Below are 21,651 nucleotides of genomic sequence, written 5' to 3'. Positions count from 1 at the left end.
TCATTTTGGTTTGCCGGCCGTGATGCAGTAGGCGAATGCTCCAAAGGCCTAATTAGGACGATCACACCCGAGTCGGCACGGCGACTCATCTGAAGTGGCAAATTGGTCAGGAAACCTTACCAGGGGTATACTGGTACCATGGGTACCGGGAAAGCCCCTGGACTTCAGGTGAACTCCCGTTGTATGTGAGTACAGCTCGGTTATTTGTGGTTGGCCCTCCAAGTGGGAGTTTCATGGTGGTTTTGGTTGTGCTCAAGCGAGAAGAGACCTTCGGGCCTCGACGTGGTGTTGCGTTTCAACACGGGTGCCGTACTCCATAGTTCGGTAGAAATTTACGTAATTCTTGCATCCACCAGTATGAATGCTAAGCCATGCACTTGGTATAGACTGGTACCGTTGTTGCTTATCTCAGCGGGGCTCTGATTGTGGTCACAAAATCAATCCGTGTCCGAAGAGGACCGTAGGATTAAGTCTCCACGACAGGTACCTACGTAAAACACTCATGGGCTTAACTGTCAGCGCGACTGAAGTCGAGGAGGTAATAAAACAAATGAAGTCGGGGAAAGCAACAGGACCTGACGACATCGCATCTGAGCTCTGGAAAGCGAAGAGCTGGGACCCAATACTGTGGCTCAGTGAATTCTTTAACCGGGTTATTCAGGAAGGAAGAACACCATTTGACTGGCAAGAAAGTACCACTGTTCCAATATGGAAAAAGAAAGGTAGCCCAGCAGAATGTTGAAATTACCGTCCGATCCGGTTACTTTCCCATACCATGAAGATTTTTGAACGCATTCTTGACAACCGTATTCGCGAAATCGTTGCAATAACCGTGAATCAAGCCGGATTTGTCAAGAACTGCGAAAATACTGACGTAATACACGCTGCGCGGTTACTCATGAAGAAACACCGTGAGAAGCATCACCCTCTTTACATTGCCTTTCTGGATCTTGAGAAAGCGTTTGACCGTGTACCACACGAACTCATCTGGTATGCTTTACGACAACACTTCGTGCCAGAAGAACTCGTGCACTGGGTTCAATTGCTCTACCATGATCCGAAAAGTAAAGTTCGAAGTATGGCGGGTGTATCAAAACCGCTTCGTGTCTCTGTTGGTGTTCAGCAAGGAAGCGCCCTCTCACCACTCCTCCTTGTTCTTGTTATGGACACCGTCATACGGGATATCTAACGTCCAGCGCCCTACACACTGCTTTATGCTTTCCTAGCATCTGATAGCAAAAATGATCTCGAGCAACTTGTTCAAAAATGGAATGATCGCCTCATGCAACACGGTCTCAGATTGAATCTAAACAAAACTGAATTTTTGACGACCGATTCCCAAGAAACAGGCACAATCACTATCAGCGGCAGTGATCTGCCCAGAACTGAGCGATTTAAATACCTCAGGTCAACGCTATCAGCCAATGGAGAACTGCGTTATGAAATTGCTTCACGCATTAACGCAACCTGGATGAAATGGCGTTCCACAACTAGTGTTCTTTGTGATCGACGTATCAACGAACGACTCAAATCTGAAATCTGCCGCAATGTCGTCCGTCCAGTCGCTCTCTACGGTTCTGAGTGTTGGCCGACTATAAAAAACAATGAACGGCGTCTTGCGGTAATGGAGACAAAGATGCTACGTTAGACTAGTGGCGTGACACGTTTTGATCACATTCGAAATGAGGATATCCGCGACCGTTATGGGGTTACACCGATCGTGGAAAAGCTGCGAGAGAGGCATCTTCGATGGTATGGTCACGCAATTCGTGCAAACGAGAATTCACTTGCCAAGATTGTTCTGAACATCGAAGTCGATGATAAACGACCAAAAGGCAGACCTAAACAACGGTGGCTGGATACGCTTGATGAGGGTTTGAAAGCCTCAAAATTGCACCCAGATCAGGCATTCGATAAAGCCAAATGACGAAGCCGATCATGATGAGCCGACCCCGCTTGTGAACGGGACAAAGGCTGAAGAAGAAGTTGATTCATATCAGGAAACGCACTGGCATTTCGTAAAAATAATCGTGAGAACAAGCAGGTGGGGTACGCCCATACGAATGTGAACTAGATTCGAGGCTCTGATATCACACTTGAAATGGAGCAAGAGAGTTGGAGTTTTGAACTGAACGACTGGACGCTGATAACGAAAAGATTGTATAGCATAACTCCCGTGGAACAGAGCTGATATCAGCACATCGAGAAGGAAAATCATTAACCCCGCACGCAATCGTTAAAAGTCCATTATGCACAATAATAACTTCGACTTTGTGTCCCTTCGAGTATTGACTTAATGAACAATAATAACGTCCCTGTCCGCAGATACCAAGTCATCATAATGAATTTTAATTATGTTTATCCGCCACACAAAACTACTAAAGAAATTCCTTTTTTTTTGACAAAGGAACACACCGAGATTGAGTTCTCCCAGCAGCGAACGCCACTTTTATTGGCTCCCTTAATGGCTACCTGAGACTCTATCACTATAAATAACGCAGTAATGTGCCATTATTACTGGCTCTCAAGGATTTCCGCACTGAAGCACACACTAACCTATAAGGACAATATGTTGGTGTGTTTTATGGAGCCTTCCCAAGTTTTTCGAAGTTATTCGACTGCCAATAGCGTTACTGTGCCCGCCACCCTTCATAAGTTTATTTAATGATCAAATAAACTTAAGGCTTCCCCGATGACGTCCATTTACCCTAATCGTTGGTAATAATGTTGTAAGAAGTTTTCCTTTCTTCCAGTTTTCCGTGCTTAACTTTCCCGGACGGGGTGTAAGCCGCCCGTTGTCGTTATTTCATCTCAATGAGTTTGTATTTCATAGGCCCTAACAAGAGTCCGGCTGAGTGTGCGAAACGTTGGCACCAGGAGAACGAAAACATCACCATTGCCGGGTACCTTGTGAGAAGCTGATATAGAATTTCGTACAGGATCGAAAAGTTTTACCCGGAAAACGAGAAGGCTTTCAAACGACACTTTAATTCTCACTTTTGTATAGGAAAAGTGGATATTGCAATGGCTATCCATTAGGCGATTTGTAGGAGAGCAATGAGTGCGTGGGAATGTTACTTTGTTGCTAGGTAATGAGATCTAGGAACGTCAGAAGGACTCATGGCGTAGGAGTTATACATATTTGGGGGGTATGACACCGTTCGGAAAGGTGAACAAAACACTCTTAACGTCCTTGAAATCTATGTCTGAAAGTGAAAATCATTATTATTCGATGTTGCCAAGGGGCGAAATGTGCTTGTTATTAGGTCCTTTGACATTCTTGTGGATCCACCTTCATTTCTGGCCAATTCAATCGTGTTCTACCAATGAGAACCTTTACAATTGACGTTATGGTTGTAATAAAGTCACGTTTGTTTTTGTCATAAGACTGTCCTGTCCCCCGGCAGCTCCAAGGACACGCTCTTTAGTATAGTTCAACAGACTAATTCCTGTGTGTTTTTAGAAGATAGAATGCTGGTAATGGAAGACTTCTGCCCACCAACCTTAAAACCACCTCCTTTCCTTATCAATTATCACCGTGTATCTGCCACACGGTACTGTGTGTAGAACGAAATCAGTATTACTCGGCCATTGAGGCCTTGGCAACACCCTCTAGGTTGGTGGAGCAGTGCAGGAATGTCCTGAGCAGTCTGGATTTCCGATAAATGAACATAGAGGGAAAACGCGGGCTGACGGGCTAGAAAATGGGGCTCTACAGTCCCTTGGGGGCACAGTTTCTGTCCCGCTGGCAACTATTAAGGGCGGAGTCTTCTCACACTATATGCTTACTCAGATGGCAAAGGCTCGCCACCTTCGGCAAGTCAGGTAGAAGTTGGTACGTCTATAGCAAGACCCGATCGCAAGAACTCTTATGCCGAACACCAGCGCCAGCGCGCGTAAAGCAGACCCACCACCCTGGCTGAAAGCAATCTTCAACAGTGTTTCGGCATGCCAATATTTGGAATCTTTAGTAAATGGTATGGTGGCAGTGCGGTAGTTTGGCGTCAATTATCAACTCCTCCCGCGGTACTTGAAAATCGGCTGAGAGACCATATGACCACTGACTTCCGCCTTCACAGTGTTTTTCTTTCTACGGCTCATTGTTGCGTTTTCTAATCCATTAATGTCAACCGTCTCCGGCGTGTAAATTTCCACATCCTTTGGATGCTTTGCTGCAACAACCAAAGCCAGGTCATCAGCAAAGACGATAACGGTAACTACCTCTCGGACGAGAATAATAAGTACTTCGTTATACATGACATCCTACTGCACGGGACCAAGTAGCGAGCTCTGTGGTACCCCCGCTGTGACGATGTACCCTTTAGGGCACTGAACCATCCCATACCTTAGAGGTGGGGTCCCGTCTCGCCAATCTCTCGCCAAACAGGAACAGCTATGTCGACCTATGCCCACCTTTTATTTGGCCCTAGTTCATGGAATTGAATGCGTTTTTCATATCCAGTACCAACACGGTGCAGGAGGCATCAGAATTCAGTGTGGCTTTTTCCAAGCGCAACGCCATACACATAGCATCCACTGTAGAATGGGCGACATGCCATTACTCCTTTCAACGATGGGTATCTGCTGTAGATGATATTCCCCATAATCTTCGTCTCTGCTAACGAGCGGGCAAATCAGATGATATGATGAGTGATCTGGGTGACTTTTTCTATGGCCTTGATATTCAGGAGCATATCAGGCACCACAGAGAACGTGTTTACCTCGAAAACTTTCGCTGTCCGGCCGGGCACCTGCGAGAGCTCGATTCGTACTTGAACTCAATTCAGTCAATGTGAGTGTAGTCCTCTCTAAGCAGCAAGTCTTCTCTCTAAGATGACGCTCACGTATGTCAGATTCACTACAAACCCCAGGCCACTTCCTCTGAACATATATGAGGTCCTGGAATTCGTGAGTAGGATGTGTGGCTCCACGAATGGTTCATTCAAAAGCCGGCAAATTAGCATTACCTGCTATAATCTTCGACCAAAGCCCTCTTTTCCCCGCAAGCTCATAGCGTTGCTTGGTCCGTTTGATGCTTGACTCAAATGGAACCACCGTGATTTCAATATCACTGACTAAATACGCCACGTCGATATCTTTCTTGCTGGTAGTTTGCGAGATTAGGCCCTGCCCCCCTTGGCAGTGTTTAAGGTTGATTTTTATCAACATCCTTTGCGATTTGCGTTAAAATCTCTCCTGTATTCCGGACAAAGGATCAGTACTTAGTCCTCTGTCGTGGAATATCATGTATAATGAGGTGCTCGCTCTTCCCGACAAAGAGGGCACTACGATTGTCAGCTTTGCTGATGACCAAACTGTGGTTGTTACAGCAAAACACCAAGAAGGTGTCGAAGTCTCCGCGACGGAAACAATAAGAGCGGTAGGGCTCTGGCTAGAAAGAGTCGGGCTGACCTTAGCGAAAACAAAAGCGGTGTTAATAACGAACCTCAGTCGTATCAAAGCCATTAACACCAAATTGAGATTGTCGGAGGTTACTTCTAGCCGAAGTGGTGCGTTCCATCCTGCTTTACTGTGGGGGCAGAGTCACTTACAAACTCTCAGAGGCGGAGGTAGCAGAACTCAGTTTAGCGGTTGATGGTTTTGAGGCTTTGCAGTGCCTTTAGAGCCACATCAAATGGGGCAGTATTGGTGGTGGCAGGAATGATCCCTGGCGACATTCTGGTGAAAGGAATGAATGTGCTGTACCATGCAAGACGTATGGAGAAGCACACAGAGCGTAGAAATGCGGCAAGTTTAGAATCGAATCTCTGGCAACGCAGATGGGACAAGTCTACGAAGGGCCGGTGGACGCAGGGTGTGATTTGAGCGAAAACATGGGGAGACCAACTACCATATTACCCAGTTCCTGACGGGACGCGGTGGTTGTTACAGACAGTATCTGCACCACTTTGGGTTGGATGATTCTTCGAATTGACCTAGATACGATGGTACACCGGAGGATCCAGAGCATGTGATGTTTCACTGCCCAAGATTTGCAATGGAGGGGAGGAGCTTAAACCAAGTGTTGGACAGGGTCGTGAGTCCGGAGAACTTTGTTACGAAGATGCTGACGTCCGGAGAGAACGGGCTTGCGGTTTGTTCAGCAATTGTGAAAATGCATGAGAAGTTGCTCAAGGAGCAACGAAAGAGGAAAGCCGAAAGGAGGAGAAGGATGAGGACAATAGAGTCGCAGAGAAGTATCCGACCCACAGGGTGTCAGCTACCTTTTGAGAACCGAGCAAGCTCTACGTCTTCGGGCGTCAAGTTTTTACCGGCTTTCCTCCCGTTTGGATGGAAGCCGTTCGGCCGTTTGAATGAAGACCGCAGCCAGGTGTTCTGACTCTCAATACGCGTATACCCTGGATTCATCTTGCACCAGCTTGCAAAACGTGTCCAGCCTGTTCGGGTAGGCTCTGACACTAAGTGTCTGTAAGTGTGTCGTCTTGATAATAAAGAATCGAACCTAATAAATACGTGTTTGTCCTTTTTTTGACCAAAAACGATAGTGTGTTTCTGGCAACATAGGCAAAGTGCCTGCCATTAATCCCTGTCGGTGCACTTCGTGGGTGGTATCAGGTCCCTATTTAACTGCTAAAGAGAAGAAGAGCAAGCAACCTGCATTAGTCTTCCTTTGTACTGAGGACCAGGCTCAACGTATTTGTGCTCAAGAGGGAGCAATAAATAGAACTACATGACCCTCTCAAGTCGCAATAGTACCAAGCTATGCAGTTGAAACTCACTTAATTTTTTCCTTATCAAATTGGCTCCAAGTTGTGATTTGACGATGCATCCGAGAACCTTCTTCCCCCACTATCGATTCTGATTTCGAATCTCTAATTCGAACAACTTCAATTGAAAGAACACTCAGGGCACTTCCATTGAGCTGCCACTAAAACGTTTTTCCTGTAGTTTCGCACTCTCCCCTAAAAGTATCAGCCCACACTTCCACTCAACACCAACAAACTAGTCCAACCACCTAAGCCTTTCCTGATGATCATCTTTGATAAAATTGCAAAAAAATAATAGGAAACTTTCTCTTAGTGGCGTGTGTTGGTCGTCTTAGTGTTATGCGATTTACTTTATCCGATTATCAAAACTCTGTCTTTCTTCGCTCCAATTCCAAGGAGTTTTCCCTTCAGACTTTGTCGGCATTTATAGCCACTTCTTGTCCCTCCGTTCGCCTTGGCAAACCATAGTGGGAAATCTTCTCATTCTGTGGATGTTTTGTACGTGAAAGAACACTTTCACAAAGATTTCATTGGTTAACGGAGGACGTTCGGTAGTTTTGCTAGGATTCCGGAGTTTAGAAGGCAAAAATCATCCCCTTCGCCTCCATGGTACGTTCTTGTTGAGTCCCGGAGCCCGGTATTTATCCACAATGTGTCCTTAATTTGTCATATAATCAAGGGTGTATTTTAAAGCTCTACAAAGCGGTCCGGTGCGGTCCTTGTTGACAGGATGTTTTGTAGTATTTCGGCCTTCTCGAGAAAGAGTAATAAGTTTTTAGGGTTTGAATTGTTGCCATGAAAATGTGTCTCCGGGGGAACATAATTAGTTCCAAAGCAGTAAAATTTGGTTATTTTCCCTCGTTCGTGCAATTCAAGAGCAATTCATTCATCTGCAACCGAACTTAATTTGAGCCGGTCATTTGAGCAGGCACAATGGTCACAAACGCAAATTAGTCTGCTTAGATAGGTAACCCGAGGGGATTACTGGCGTGATAGTGACCTTTGTCGTAGGTACTCATGTAAATACCCACATTAAAGACAGATTAAAGCTAGGTTAGTTAGTTAGTTACTTTAGTTAACTGGAGGGAGCCGCAGCTCCGAGCACTCAGGCCATTGTTAGGCCCATTGTACTATCCCCGTCAGTTGCCTATTCAATGGCTTCCCGCCTACGGTGTTCGCAGGCTTTAGCGAATCTGAGAGCATTCTCCAGAGGCAGAGAGTGTGCAGATTCTTCATTGAAGAAAACCTTGTCAAGGTGTCTTCGTCTGAGATCTGAGGATGCCGGGCAACTGCATAAAAAGTGCAGGGTCATCTCCTCCTCCTCCTCGCATTGGCTGCACATAACCGAAACCACTACCCCAATCTTTTCCATATGGTAGTTTAAGGAGCAGTGTCCCGTCAAAAGCCCAACTAGGGTTTTCATGTCCCACTTCTTAAGGGACAACAAAAATGCCGCTCTAAGGGCCCTAGGCTCCTTCACAAGGATTTTCGCTTGCCAGCAAGAGCCCAAATTTCTCCACTCGGTTGCGTGAATCCTTGCAATTTCACCCTTCAGAGTAGACTTGACAGTAGATGGTGGGATTCCAAGAGCTGGTACTGGCACCACCATTGTGGATCCAGACCCTCGGCGAGCCAGTCTGTCAGCCTCCTCATTACCATTGCGATGTTAGAGTGCCCCGGCACCCACATCCGGAATGTTTCGTTCAGTCGGCCAAGTTTCAGCAGCACCTGATGACAACTCCACACCAACTGGCTTGATATGTTGTTGCCATTTAGTGCTGATAATGCCGCCCGACTGCCGGAACAGGTTCGAATGGTGCGACCCCTCCATTTTTGTCGCAGACATTCCTCTGCTGCCAATGAAATGGCATATATCTCCGCCTGGAATATGGTCGTCACTTTTCCGAGGGCTCGGGCCAGTTCTATAATCGGATTCTCCGAGAACACCCCTGCGCCCGACCCATCCTCCATGACTGACCCGTCCGTGAAGATTATTAGGTCTGTAATCGGAAAAGACTCATGGCCACTTGTCGACCATTCTTCTCTTTCGGTGATTACGACAGTCTTCCTAGCGTTCACTGTGAGTCCATTGCGGAGGCACCAGCTGTGGATTACATGCAGAGTTGCATTCAAGCGGTCACATACTGTGTCCACCAACTTGCCGGTCATTATTACTTCTTTGTCCACCAGAAGTCACAGCAGGGTATCCATTACGAAGAGCCATAACAGTGGAGAGAGAACCCCTCCCTGTGGGCAGCCCCTGAGACATCCTGCTTGAGTAGACTTCTGGCCGACCGATATGTGGATTTTTCTCCACTCTAGCATGTGAAGTATCCAACTGATTAGCCGTGGTTCGATTCCATGCTGTCTTGCCGAATCACAAATTGCCACGAATGAGGCATAATTAAAGGCGATTTCGATGTCCATGAATGCGCCTAAGGCGTATCCTTTTTCGGACATCACCTTCTCAATTTTTGCCGTAAGTTCATGGAGTGCGGTCTCCGTGGATTTGCCTTTCTGGTAGGCGTGTTGCCTATGGTGAAGTGGCCACTTAGGAATGTGTGTATTCTTTATGAACCGATCTACTAGTCTTTCTAATCCTTTTAGCAGAAAGGACATTAGACTGATCGTTCGAAAGCTTTTTGCGTTTGTGTAGGTGGGTTTTCCTGGTTTGCGAATGAACAACACCTTCACATTCCGCCATTTAATTGGAATATAAGCATGTGCTAGGCATGCACGATATATATTCCGAATGTGTAGACCCAGGGCATCGATTCCCTCTATTACTAGCGCAGGGATGATACCATCCGGACCTGCAGACTTGTATCTATGGAACGAGTTAAATGCCCATTTCACTCGCTCCAGTGATACTATTATACTTTGCACGCCAGATTCCAGTCTCTCGATTAAGGGCTGCATGCACCTGCTGGCCCCGAGATTAGATTTTGGTTGCTGCCTGGGAAGTGCACTTCAAGCAAATGGTTTGCCGTTTCTTCATCGCTTTCTGTGTACTTCCCATTCTGTAAACGTAAATAACCCAGTTTCTGGCTACGTTCTTTGACCAGAATCCGCTTCAGCTTTGAGGTTGCCTCAAGGGAGTTAGTTTCTTCGCAAAAGCGTCTCCAAGATGATCGTTTAGCCGATCTTATGCTCTTCTTTAAAGACTTCTGTGCCTCTTTATAGCGATTCCAACTAGTGCCTGATTCACCCTTCAGAGCACGTTTGAGGAGCATCCTTGTCGTTCTCCTCTGTTTTGCAAAATCCGTGTACCACCATGGTGTTTTACCCTTCTTTGGCATCTTGAGTGGACAGCTCTCTTCGAAAGCTTCTCTCATGCTAGTTGTGATCATCTGGGTTGTCCTCTCAATTCCAGCAATGGATTTGATGCGCTTCCCAGGGATCGTGACTCGGGCACTCAATTCTATTTGATACATCACCCAATCTGTCTTCCTCGGATTCCGAAATGGAGTGGGTGGAGGTGGATCCATGTCCATAACGAAATCAATGCGTCTGTGATCCGAGAGTGTGACATTGTTTGATACTTTCTACTCTTCGATCAGAGACGCGATGTCAGGAGATGCCACCGTGATGTCGATGACCTCTCGCCTGACCACGTTGAAGAAGGTGGGTTCATTACCCACATTTAGGATCTGCAAATCGGTTCCTACTAGATGCTCCAATAGTCTCGATCCTATTGCATTGATGTTCGAACTTCTCCAGCATATGTGTTGAGCGTTGACATCACATCCTGCTATTACCCACATACCTCTACTTTTGGCATATTGGATAGCTCTGATGAATGTTCCACTGGGAACGTCTTCTGCGTCGTAGGGAAAACATGCAGAGCACCAGTATCTCTTTATCTGCCTGTTGACTTTTTATGGTTAGCTTAGCCGATGTGGTGTCGCCATCACATAGGTCGTTAACCAAATTAGCCTGGAAGTCTTTGGAGACTACCATGCAGGTGCGGGGTCGATCGCTTCTATTGGCATACAATAGGTCAGCATGTTGGAAGTTTAGGCTCCTGGCTCCCCCCCAACAAACCACAGTTCTTGTATGAGGTATATAAATGTCTTGCAGCTATTGATTCGGCGACTGATAAGTGTAGTCGCCGCTTTACAATTCTGCAAATTTATTTGGGAAATGTGGCACCTCATCTACGTTTCAGATGAAGATACCGAGGGCTGCATGTCCCCTTGAATGGTTTTTGGAGCCGACACTTGTAACGTGACGGTCACCAGCCCATAGTAGAGCCGACAGCCCGATTTTTCTCGAACCTTCTTAACATCGAGTTCGGGAACGCCGATAGTGAGAAAAGTTCCCGGCCTATTGGCTCTCTCTCCTGCCGCCTAGCAGCAACCAGGTGGAAGTGTTAAGGTTGTTCTATACACCAAGTTGTTCCAGAACCCCAACACCATTTCGCTTTTCTTCTGGAAGCAAGAGAAAGCACTTTCTGATCAACGGAAGCTCAGAGACCCTTTTCAAGGTTAGTCGCGCAACCTCCCACACATCGTTAAGGGAGGAGCAGTACTGCCTAAGCCACTTGTTTGTATCTTTGTCGGGAAAGTTCAGCCATAACATTTTACCGTATACACCTACCGACTCAAAGCAAAGCTTAATGCCTTGCGCGGACGCAGTCCTTACAGCTAGGAGGAGTTTCCTCCTAAGCTGTTCGCACTGCTCAGTATCGTAGCCGGATGGATTAGAGTCGTCATACAGGACCCATTCATCGGCTTCAATAGCCTTGGTTGTAAATGAAGGCCTAGCCGTTGCCGGCTGAGCCCTCTTTGCTGCCTTTTGTGTCGAAGAGTTAGGATCGTCCGAGGACCGCTGCCGCTTCGGTTTTCCCTTAGCCGCAGGTGCCCCGAATGCTCCTTTCCCCTCAACCTTGACACAGCTCTTGGGTTGTGCGTTGCCCGGAGGCGGTCCGCCCGAAGGCGGTTTACCCGGAGGCGGTTTGCCCGAAGGCGGTGTACCCGGAGGTGGTTTGCCCGAAGGCGGTTTGCCCGAAGGCGGTTTGCCCGAAGGCGGTTTGCCCGGAGACTGTTTGCCCGAAGGCGGTTTGCTGGCCGTGGACAAGTGCTTACCCATGGGCAAGACTTTAGCCTCAGCAAGTGGCGCCGATTGGAGCCTGGGATCGGGAGTGCTGACAGAAGGGGTCCGCTTCGGCTCGTCCGTTAAGGACTGGGTTCCAATTGGATTGGTTTCCACTTGAGTAAGTGGGGAATCTGAGTCTAGACTCAGGTTCTCCATCGATGAGCTCAAGGTTGCCCCTTCACCCGGGGTTGGATCGTCACGATCGAAGTTTAACTGTGTTTGCTTATGTTTTTGTTTTTTAGTTTTTTCATTGTTGGCTGCCATGGCCTCAATATTTCCGGGGAAGTAAGTTGATCTCAGCAGAGCCCCTTTTTGTCGAGACAAGGCTAGTTGAAACTGGGGGTCGCCTGGTACCCAGAGTTCACCGTTTATGGCCACATCTTAAGCGCTGTGACCATTCAGCCCTCGGCACGGTAGTCACACCTTGGCTTGGGGTTTTGATTGGCTTCAGGTGTCACCTCCCGTTTCCAGGAGGATCTTCCTTACTGAGCTCCCTCACCACGATGAGGGAGAAGCTAGGTAGTTTCCCGTGATGTTATGAAAACTATCTCAAATGGATGCAGTGAAAATTTTAAGATACTTCAAGCTAACTGGAGACGAAAAAATTCTAGATAATAAAGCTTTCAACTCATTACCCGTTAATTTGAAATATATTCGCAATAATATAGCACTCAGCATTAAAAGCAATTTCCGCTTCCAACCTGCATCATCCGCTCCTCCGCCCTCCTGCTGAGCAAAGACCACCCGGTCTACATTGAAATTCAATTAACTCTATTATTTCCTCTATGCACACAATTTTTCTCATTTCACCCATTTTCCTTCTTTCAACAGTGAAATTTCTGCGCGAAGTAACACCATATTTTCGTAAGGCGAGCATTATCTCGGAAGTCGGATGGGAGCTGCAAAGAGCTTTTTTATGTCCCCTGGGACCAGGAGCACCCACATCCCCGCCTGCACCACGGAGCCCGCCCCGAGCTGACACCAGATATATCCCCCTACAATTAACGCACCTTGCGAGGAACTTAAAGTACATAGACCCAGGTAAGTGCAGTAAGAATCCTTGGAGAGAAAAAAGGACGAACGGCTAATTACAATTGAAAAACTGTGAACTAAAAGTCTATCGCCTGAGCTCTGCTGCTGGAATCAATGAAGACTGATCATGTCTTTCTTCTGCTTCACAAGGCCAAATGCAGTCCTGGAACTTTCTTTTCACCCAACTCCACCAGATGAAGTGCTTCCCACGAAAAACTGGGGGCCAACTCCGCTTCCCGTCGTGCTCCCATTCAAGGAAAACAGTTCCGTATCCAAACTTTACTGGCTCATTAAAAACATTTATTTTCTTCATTTTCCCGTCCGTATTTCGGGCAAAATATATTTCATTTCTTTCTTTCCCCAGAGGTTATGAAAACCAAATTATTTTCAGGTCATTCCGTTTTCATGTTTCTGCTCGCGAGCAATTTGTACGGAATCAATGTGGCGATATGATGACGACACATCCATGTTTTTTTTTTTCGCCTGAGATCATCGCCATCATCATCATCATCGGCATCATCAATCTATAATCGCCCTCATAAAAATATTAATCTTCCAAATTGATGAGTATTCAATCGATTGGAATTAATAACTTTTGATTGCTACGCTTCATTTGTCGAGGCATTCCATTCATTTATCATTTTCCTTTCGGAATTCGGAATTCATTTCGGAAATAGGTGCGAGACGGACGGAAGGACCTCACACGGCTCATCGAAATTATTTTGTATTTACTTTTGGTAAATACATGATGTTGTATCAGATTGTACCATTACGCATTTATAGAAAATTACAGGCTTTCAGGGATAGTCTGAATTACTTGGCCCCCATTTAGCTGAAATTGAAAAAGGGCTTGCCAGAATGGATATGGAAATAGCTTCACCCCCGGGCATAGGAGAAGTTCCATTGCTTTTTCATCAATCTGAAGACTGTACAGAAATTAATTTTCGCCCCTGAATTGAATGAGCCACAGCAACTTCCTAGAAAAATATCGTCACAAGACTAAGCAAACCGTAAGACCTGAATAAGGACATTCGGTTAAAAATCAATACCATAACGTGACAATGATATGGAATGGTTAAGAAACGGGCGTCTTTTTTAATAATAATCGACGGCTCAGGAGCCCAGATTGATCCTAAGTCTTATTACAGTATTTCACTTCGAGATCCTAACAGTACGCCAAAGGGTCCTTCGGTCGACATTGCGCTGGTCCTTAACTATTAGGCCTAGAAACTTAGTTGATTAATTCTCGGATTAATCCATCCCCTATGATTACCTACCTTGTCCTGGTAATCGAGTTCAGTAAGGACGACCCTCTATAGAACCATAAGTGAAATCTGAAGATAAACCCTCTTGAAAATCCCAAGCTAGCGGAACTACCGTTCCAAGAGCTGAATGGTCACGTGTCATCAGTTTCAACTAGCCTTATTTCGACCAAAAGAGGCTCTGTCGCGATCGACTTACTTTTTCTGATAAAAAAATTCCATGGCAGCCAACTGTGACAAATCACACAATACAAATCATAAAACAGAACAAAAAAAATTAAATTTTGATCGTGACGATCCAACCCAGAGGAGGGAGCAGACCCGACCCCATCAATGGAAAACGTGCTATGGCTAAAGTTTTTCTGATAAGAATCTACATATCTTCGGGCAAAAAACAGCCTTGGCGAAATCGCCTCCGGGCAAACCACAGCTCTAACATTGAGAGGAAAGGATCATCCGGGGGAATCCAAAGCGGGAAGACTATTTGATGATCCCAACTCCTCAGTGCAAAGGACAGCAAAGAGGGCCCGATCTACTACGATATAGTTTTCATTTACAGCCATAGCTCCCGAAGCTTTGTATGGCGACGTCAATCAATCCGACTAGATAATGAGCGGTACGAACAGTTTAATAGGTAACTCCTCCTAACTGTAAGGCTAACCTGGAAAGGGTTTTCCATTGTTAAGCAAGTGCTTTCTCTGGCTTTCAAAGAAGAAGCGTAATGGTAGTGAGGCTCTTGTAATGACATCATTGGGATGGGCGATGACCAAAGGGCCATCCTGAATGGCCAGAGACGACCAAGAGGGAAGAGCTATCCCCAAAACCAAAAAGAATACCATTCCTAGTTAGCCTCGAAGTGTGAGGGGTTTAGGAGGTCTTTTGAGCACTTCGATCCTTTACGTGTCATTATACAAAAATGCAGGTGTCCTCTTCCAGTGCGGCATGCAAGCATGTGTCGACGGAACACTTCGATGAGCTTCAGTATTTTCAGGCAGACCTTCACGGTAAATTTTCCCATTTTTATAGGTTTTTGGGATAGCTTTCCCCTCTTGATCGTCGCCGGTCACTCAGGGTGGTCTCAGGCCATCGCCAATCTCAATTAGTCTTAAAAATAGCGCCCAACGTGGGGCCAGAAATTTTCTAGATTCTGATTAATTCAGCGGAAGATAAGATATCCTATTTTGGCTCACAACTTCGTTTTGATGTGTCGAATAGAGATACCATAATTTATCAACAATGTTTCCGATTAGGTTTCACGTAGACTCTTTAAAATTTTAGGTTTCACCCTTTTTTCCAGCAGTGCCAGCAGTGAAGCAAGTGTTCCTACACCTCATTTTCCCATCCCCCTTGTATAATAGTTTCCTATTCTATCCTTACAGTATACCAAGAAATTTGGGTCATTCTTGTAAGTGTTTTGCGTCCAGGCCCTGGAGAGTGTCTTGCTTAACTTTGGTCTGTGTAGCATTTTGAGGCTTTAGGTCTCACAAGGGAGCGCCCCTTAAATCCCTGGAATACGGGCGTTGTCAGCTGGAGGCTCAACTGTTGTGGAGTTCGAGTTACCGGGAATTGTATCTTGTTGCCTTTATGTCAGATTTTCACGCACGGTTACTGATTCATTCTTTCGTGTGGTGAGAAAGAAACTAATGGTCTGCGGAGATTTGGTTGTAAAGAGAGGACTGTATCGATGTGGTATGCCCGGCCTTCCCCAATACCTTGCATGCGATCAGTTTTCTGAATTCAAGCAAGGAAGGTAAATGAAAAATAAACGTTTTTACGTCTGTGTCGGGTTGAGGATGCGGAGTGAACGGATATTAGGGTGAAAACGCAGGACTATAGCAAAGTGGTATACCTGGCCGTCCTCAATATTCGCTCTTTCTCGCTTCTGATATCATCATCATGGAATTAGAAATGTCCGCATTTCTATACTAACGGTGATTGAAGAGATGTTTTCCTTCGTTGTCGGGAGAAGGATGTTGGTTGGTGGCGAGTATCCGGAAACAGGAATATACTTCGTATCCGGCCAATATTCCAACTTCAAAAAGTGAAGATTAGATTCGCACGGATTTCATTTTCATTTCCTCTCTTCGTAGTAAAGAAGGAACTGATGAGTGTGTAGCATTTGGTTGGATTACGTGTAATGATACTTCGGTAGGCTCGCGTGAATCCCCCGGTTTGTGGCATTTTTCAACATCTGGTGTGGACACATCGGTAAAGGACACGTGATTTTTTGTATAAAGAAACTTGAGGGATCAAAGTGCCCAAATGCATACTAGCACGTGTCGACGGAACACTTCGATGGAGCTTCAATAATTTCGAGCGGAATTTCACGTTCAATCTCGCATTTTTTTAGGTTCTCGGAATAGCTCTCCACCTTGAATCGTCGCTGCCAAGCCATTGACAATAACAATTAGTCTTATACTCTGCAATAACTTAGTATTCAGAATAATCTCAGCACCTCAACCTGAATGCCATCAGGCAGCCAAGGAAGAGAGAGAGAGCCTATAAGCCGGGAAGTTTCCTAACTATTATAGATATCGACCTTCCTGAATGGGATACTAAGAAGGCTCGAAAACAAATTACTTGCCGGCTCCTAAGGCCAGTGGAGGGAACGTCAATCAACGGTATCTTCATCTGAACAACCATGGGTTGTTGGTGAATAAATCAGTGGGATAAACTTTCGACTTTCTGACTTGTTGTATGTCAATGGCAGTGTTAGACCTGCTTTTATATGGTGGTTTCAAAAGATCTCTTGACTTCATTACAGCTATCTAACAGAACAAGGTTAAGGGAATAGGGATACTAGCAGGACATGTCAGGGGGGTCACCATTCAAGCCTATTCCAACAGTCGGGGACCGTTATCATCACTAAATAACAAGAACATATCAAGCCAGGTGGTATGGAATTGATCTGCCCAGAACTGGGCGATTTAAATACCTCGGGTCAACGCTATCAGCCAATGGAGAACTGCGTTATGAAATTGCTTCACGCATTAACGCAACCTGGATGAAGTGGCGTTCCACAACTGGTGTCCTTTGTGATCGACGTATCAACGAAAGTCTCAAATCTAAAATTTACCGCAATGTCGTCCGTCCAGTCGCTCTCTATGGTTCTGAGTGTTGCCCGACTATAAAAAACAATGAACGCCGCCTTGCGGTAATGGAGACAAAGATGCTACGTTGGACTAGTGGCGTCACACGTTTAGATCACATCCGAAATGAGGATATCCGCGATCGTTATGGGGTTGAACCGATGGTGGAAAAGTTGCGAGAGAGGCGTCTTCGAAGGTATGGTCACGCAATTCGTGCAAACGAGAATTCACTTGCCAAGATTGGTCTGAACATCGAAATCGATGGTAAACGACCAAAAGGCAGACCTAAACAACGGTGGCTTGATACGCTGGGTGGGGATTTGAAAGCCTCGAGATTGCACCCAGATCAGGCATTCGATAGAGCCAAATGGCGAAGCCGATCACGACGAGCTGACCCCGCTTGTGAACGGGACAAAGGCTGAAGAAAAAGAAGAAGATGAATTCGTGCTAACTGGACGAAAGCTTGCTTATGTGAATTCGAGGGCACTCGAAGAAGCTGGCAGAGTTGCTCCACCAGGGTCGGAATCGACAATAGTTAGACCAGCAATGCAAACATCCATTGTCAAGGTTGCTCTAAAGGGTAAGATGACAAGGATTCACGTGTTGAATGGAGGAAATTTCAATTTCTGCCGGTAGTCAAACATCTTTTTGAAAGAACAGAGGCTGCCAGAAAAACATTTTTTATCCGTTAAGAAGTAGAATATGCAAACTTTATTTGGATTTTTAACAAGACACTGCTTCTTATACTGGTACATCAAAAAAATTGGAGTGATGGTATGTGTGCAATGTGAGCAAGAGGAGAAAATTGCTCTGCACCTCATATAGAGCCGCCCGGCCTCCTCAAGCCGTAGACAAAGGATACTTCAGTAAGGTTTTCTTCAACGAAAAATCTATAATAGTAGAATGGTCCTAACAAGAAGCCTAATTGCTTTGAGCTTCAGCTCCCCCAAATAAACTAAACTAAACTACGATGTCAGTGTCCCTTCTGTTTCGGAAGTTTAGGCCTCTAACCACTAAGCTACCAGACTGCTAAAGCCTAGTTGGCTTAGAGAAAATGCTCGAAAAGCTCATGAGGAGTAAACTCGCTGAAGCGGTACGTGCTACCATCCATACCAGATGACGTAGCGGCAATATTTGCTGGACTCACTGTTAAACAGGGCTAAAGCACACTTGGCAGCCTATGGCTTGAAAAAACCGAAGTGGTCATCTGCACTGAAAAAAAATTTCGACCCTGCTTCGGATGTGAATCAGTGACTCGATAATAGTGTTCAAACCAACGGTTAACCCTAAATAACCGTTTGACTCGAAGATGACTTTTTTTCGAATAAACCAAAGTGGCGACGGAAAAGGATGCAAGTAGAGTTTTGGAATTTAGTCAGCCAATAGTAAACGTTGGTTTTATACATCTAGTAGGAGGCGTTTTCCAATGGCTACAACGCAGTCCATCGTCTTCAACGGTACGGAGGCATGAGCTGGTGCTCTTGATAAGGAGGTGCTTCATATTCGCCCAGGCCTGAGTGCTGAGTCGGCGAGCTTTGCGGATGACCATCCCCTCGATGGTGTCGCACTGTCTCAGGACCGGTTAAAATGGTAATAGCGGAAGTAATTCCCATAGTCACCTTGCTAAAGAACGTAAATCCTTTTACAAGCACAAAGGAGGCGAGGGTTTTTGAAATAGACCCGCGTTCTTCTTATCAATCATTATCACCGTTTTTCGCCATCATTATCATTCGCTCTAGAATTTTGTTCTATTGTTTCTGCTTCTCCTTCATTTTTTCTTCCCATCGTTTCATAATTTTCTCCACCTTTTCTTGCAACAATGTTTGCAGCAGATTCAGAGGCTCGAGAGATCTTTCCCATAATTCGACTCTAGTACCAGTCATAGCGACGCCCAGCAATGCCTGCTCCCTTTTGAGCTGCTTCGCATTAAAACAGTCAAGCAATTTCCGAATAATTTTGGCTATGCAAGGACTTTTTTCTACCTCCATTGCGAAAAGGTTCCCTTTTCTAAGTCGTGGCCCGCATGTGGATACATTTTCGTAGGGTTTCCCTATTTATATTGATTGCCTGTCGCTCCAGGACTTGCGCTTCGAGCTAAAATCGACACCAAGAATGATGTATTTTGGTTTTGACGCCTGGGCTAGTTGAGTCCCGTGACAGTTGAGCCATAGTTTGCTTCACCAAAAATTGCTCAGTTATCTTCTGCGTTTTGGCCGCTTGCCATCTGGCTGAGTGAGGTCCACCATAATTTCTTCGGGATCTGTTTCCCTATGGAAGTCAGGGATAATTATGGACTTAGTTGTAAGGGATAGAGTGGCAGAAAAAATATTGGAGTGGTCTCCAGTAGACTCCCCAAAAATGCAGATTACATCCTTCCCCATGTTTCTTAGCGTCATGTCTCAAGCCGTTTTCCTTCAGCGATTTCAGTAGCTCCGGGACCTTAATATCATATGCCCTAGTTATAGGAACTGTTTTCTTTTTGGACTTTGTGAAACTAGCACTTGGCAATTGGTGGGGCAGTTAAACTATTAGCACACACTTGTTGCTTTTTGCCCTTTTCCCCACTGACAGACGAAGTTAGACGGGCCTTCTTGTTGCTCCTCCTCGACGATCTCAAAGCACACCTTCTTTGCTTCGGGCACCTTCCTTAGTTCAATTAGCTCCTCCTCCCGCGATAGTCGGAATGACGAAATCACTGATTGACGTGAATCAAATAGTTGAAGGTCTTCATCAACGTTACAGTGTGATCTTCCTCGTTTATGGTGGGAAATACTGCCGTAAACATAGGTTGCAGGGACTTCATGGTGGTCCTAAGTTCTGATCGCTGATGTTAGCGGCTCGAATTAAATGCACAGATTCTCGTTTTGCCGTAGAACAGCATCATACTTAGCTCGCATTTCGACGAACCCATTGGTCTCAGCAATGACTTTATTTGTTTCCATGTATCTAAGTTATTATTAGTTTTGTCGTCATTGCGGCACCTAGGGTCGCTTTTCGCGACACGTATTGCCTGCAATTTCTGATGTTTCCCAAATCGAAGAACGACTTATAAAGAAAGGTTGCAAAGAGTGCGCAAAAGCTTGATGGTCAATGGAGATGTCCTGCGGCAATTAGAATGTCCCCTTGGGTAGGCACAGGTCCACTTCCTTTTTGAAAACCTAAAAAATCTGCAGTTCATGACAGCCAGCTGCAGAATGGGTTCGAGACGTACCTCAGGTCCAGTTACTGACATTCGAATGATATTTGGTATCCTTACTATTGCTGTTAGTGTGAATTTTCCCAAAGTAGTTTTCGTCACTTTATTTTGAAATTCCTTTAAGTATGCATGTCCTGTGACTTACAGAGCATGGTTAATATTGACTTGTTCAAAGGGACTAATTTTTTTAGGTTATTTCAGCATATTCTCACGTCAGTCAGGCATCTAAAGTAGTTCACCTTTGAAACATCAAATATCTTTGAGCCTATACTGAAAGAGCTCTCTCAATCTGAGGTAGAAAAAGCGCTCCTGGAGCTGGTGTGAAATCTAAAAAGCAAGTGTGAAACACATGTTAATGGAAACAGTATCTTTTCATCCTTGTTACATTAAAACATCCAGAGCAAGCGGATACAGAAAAGCAGCTTAATTCAGAGTAGTACATTTACAAATCTAGATTTCCGGAAGTTTAAATACAGGACGAAAGCTGACTCAGTGCTGAAGTTACACCTCATAAGCGCCACAATGCAGTTCCATTTTCATCCTTTCATACATGAGGATAAAAGGCAAATAGCGCAAAAAAGCTGTCCTGCTTAACGTGTTCTCTCTATTTGTTTTCCGCTTCAAATTTTTTTCCATATGCATCCTGTCCTACCTTCTATTTCCCACCCAAGCTATGCATAAGATGCATAATAATAAATTATTTTCCCTATTATCATCAGCGTCGTATTTTACGATGTTTCAGCGAAAGAGTGCATGAAAAGACCCAAAAAGATTATCCTCAACTGCAGTTGGAAATGGATCCATGTTTAGAAGAAACAAACCCTTCCTAGCAGTCGGCAAATGGATGCAGGGAGAGGCACAGAGGCACTGTATCCTTATTGTCATTTATTCATATGTTATTTGTCTTGGCGCAAGGGTATAACGCCCAAGTACTATGACAAAAACATGCAGGAAATGAATATGAAAAAGTTAAAGCTTTGTTAAATGGATGCAATACACTGGAAGGCGGAAGTACAGATACAGTAATAGCTCCTTATCTGCATGAAAACCCATGTAGGGGCCTAAAACCAATTGTAAGCGACGGGCGACCAAGGGAATGTTAGGGAGCAAAGAGTGATAGAAAAGTGTATGTCGAATGGAACTGCCAGTCCTAAGCGTCAACTGCAACTACTAAACACAAATACAGCTGACTATGCTTTCCTTTCTCAAATAAGGACATTCCTAAGAAAACGGACTATGTTTTCAAT

The 21,651-nt window shown here is 45.3% G+C and overlaps 1 protein-coding gene across 2 annotated transcripts in view; it reads left to right on the top strand.

The window, feature by feature from the left end:
* Nucleotides 1-21,651, top strand: part of LOC119650189 (beta-1-syntrophin) — a 259,314-nt gene that overhangs the window by 197,382 nt on the left and 40,281 nt on the right. For both annotated transcript variants that reach the window (XM_038052749.1, XM_038052748.1), the window contains exon 5: nucleotides 12,657-12,866. In XM_038052749.1, coding sequence (XP_037908677.1) covers nucleotides 12,657-12,866 — 210 coding nt within the window. The remainder of the gene's footprint in view (nucleotides 1-12,656; nucleotides 12,867-21,651) is intronic.

This window comes from Hermetia illucens, chromosome 2, assembly GCF_905115235.1.
Source record: "Hermetia illucens chromosome 2, iHerIll2.2.curated.20191125, whole genome shotgun sequence".
Lineage (NCBI taxonomy): Eukaryota > Metazoa > Arthropoda > Insecta > Diptera > Stratiomyidae > Hermetia > Hermetia illucens.
Note: the sequence above shows the minus strand (reverse complement) of the source record. Positions and strands in the feature narration are given on the sequence as shown.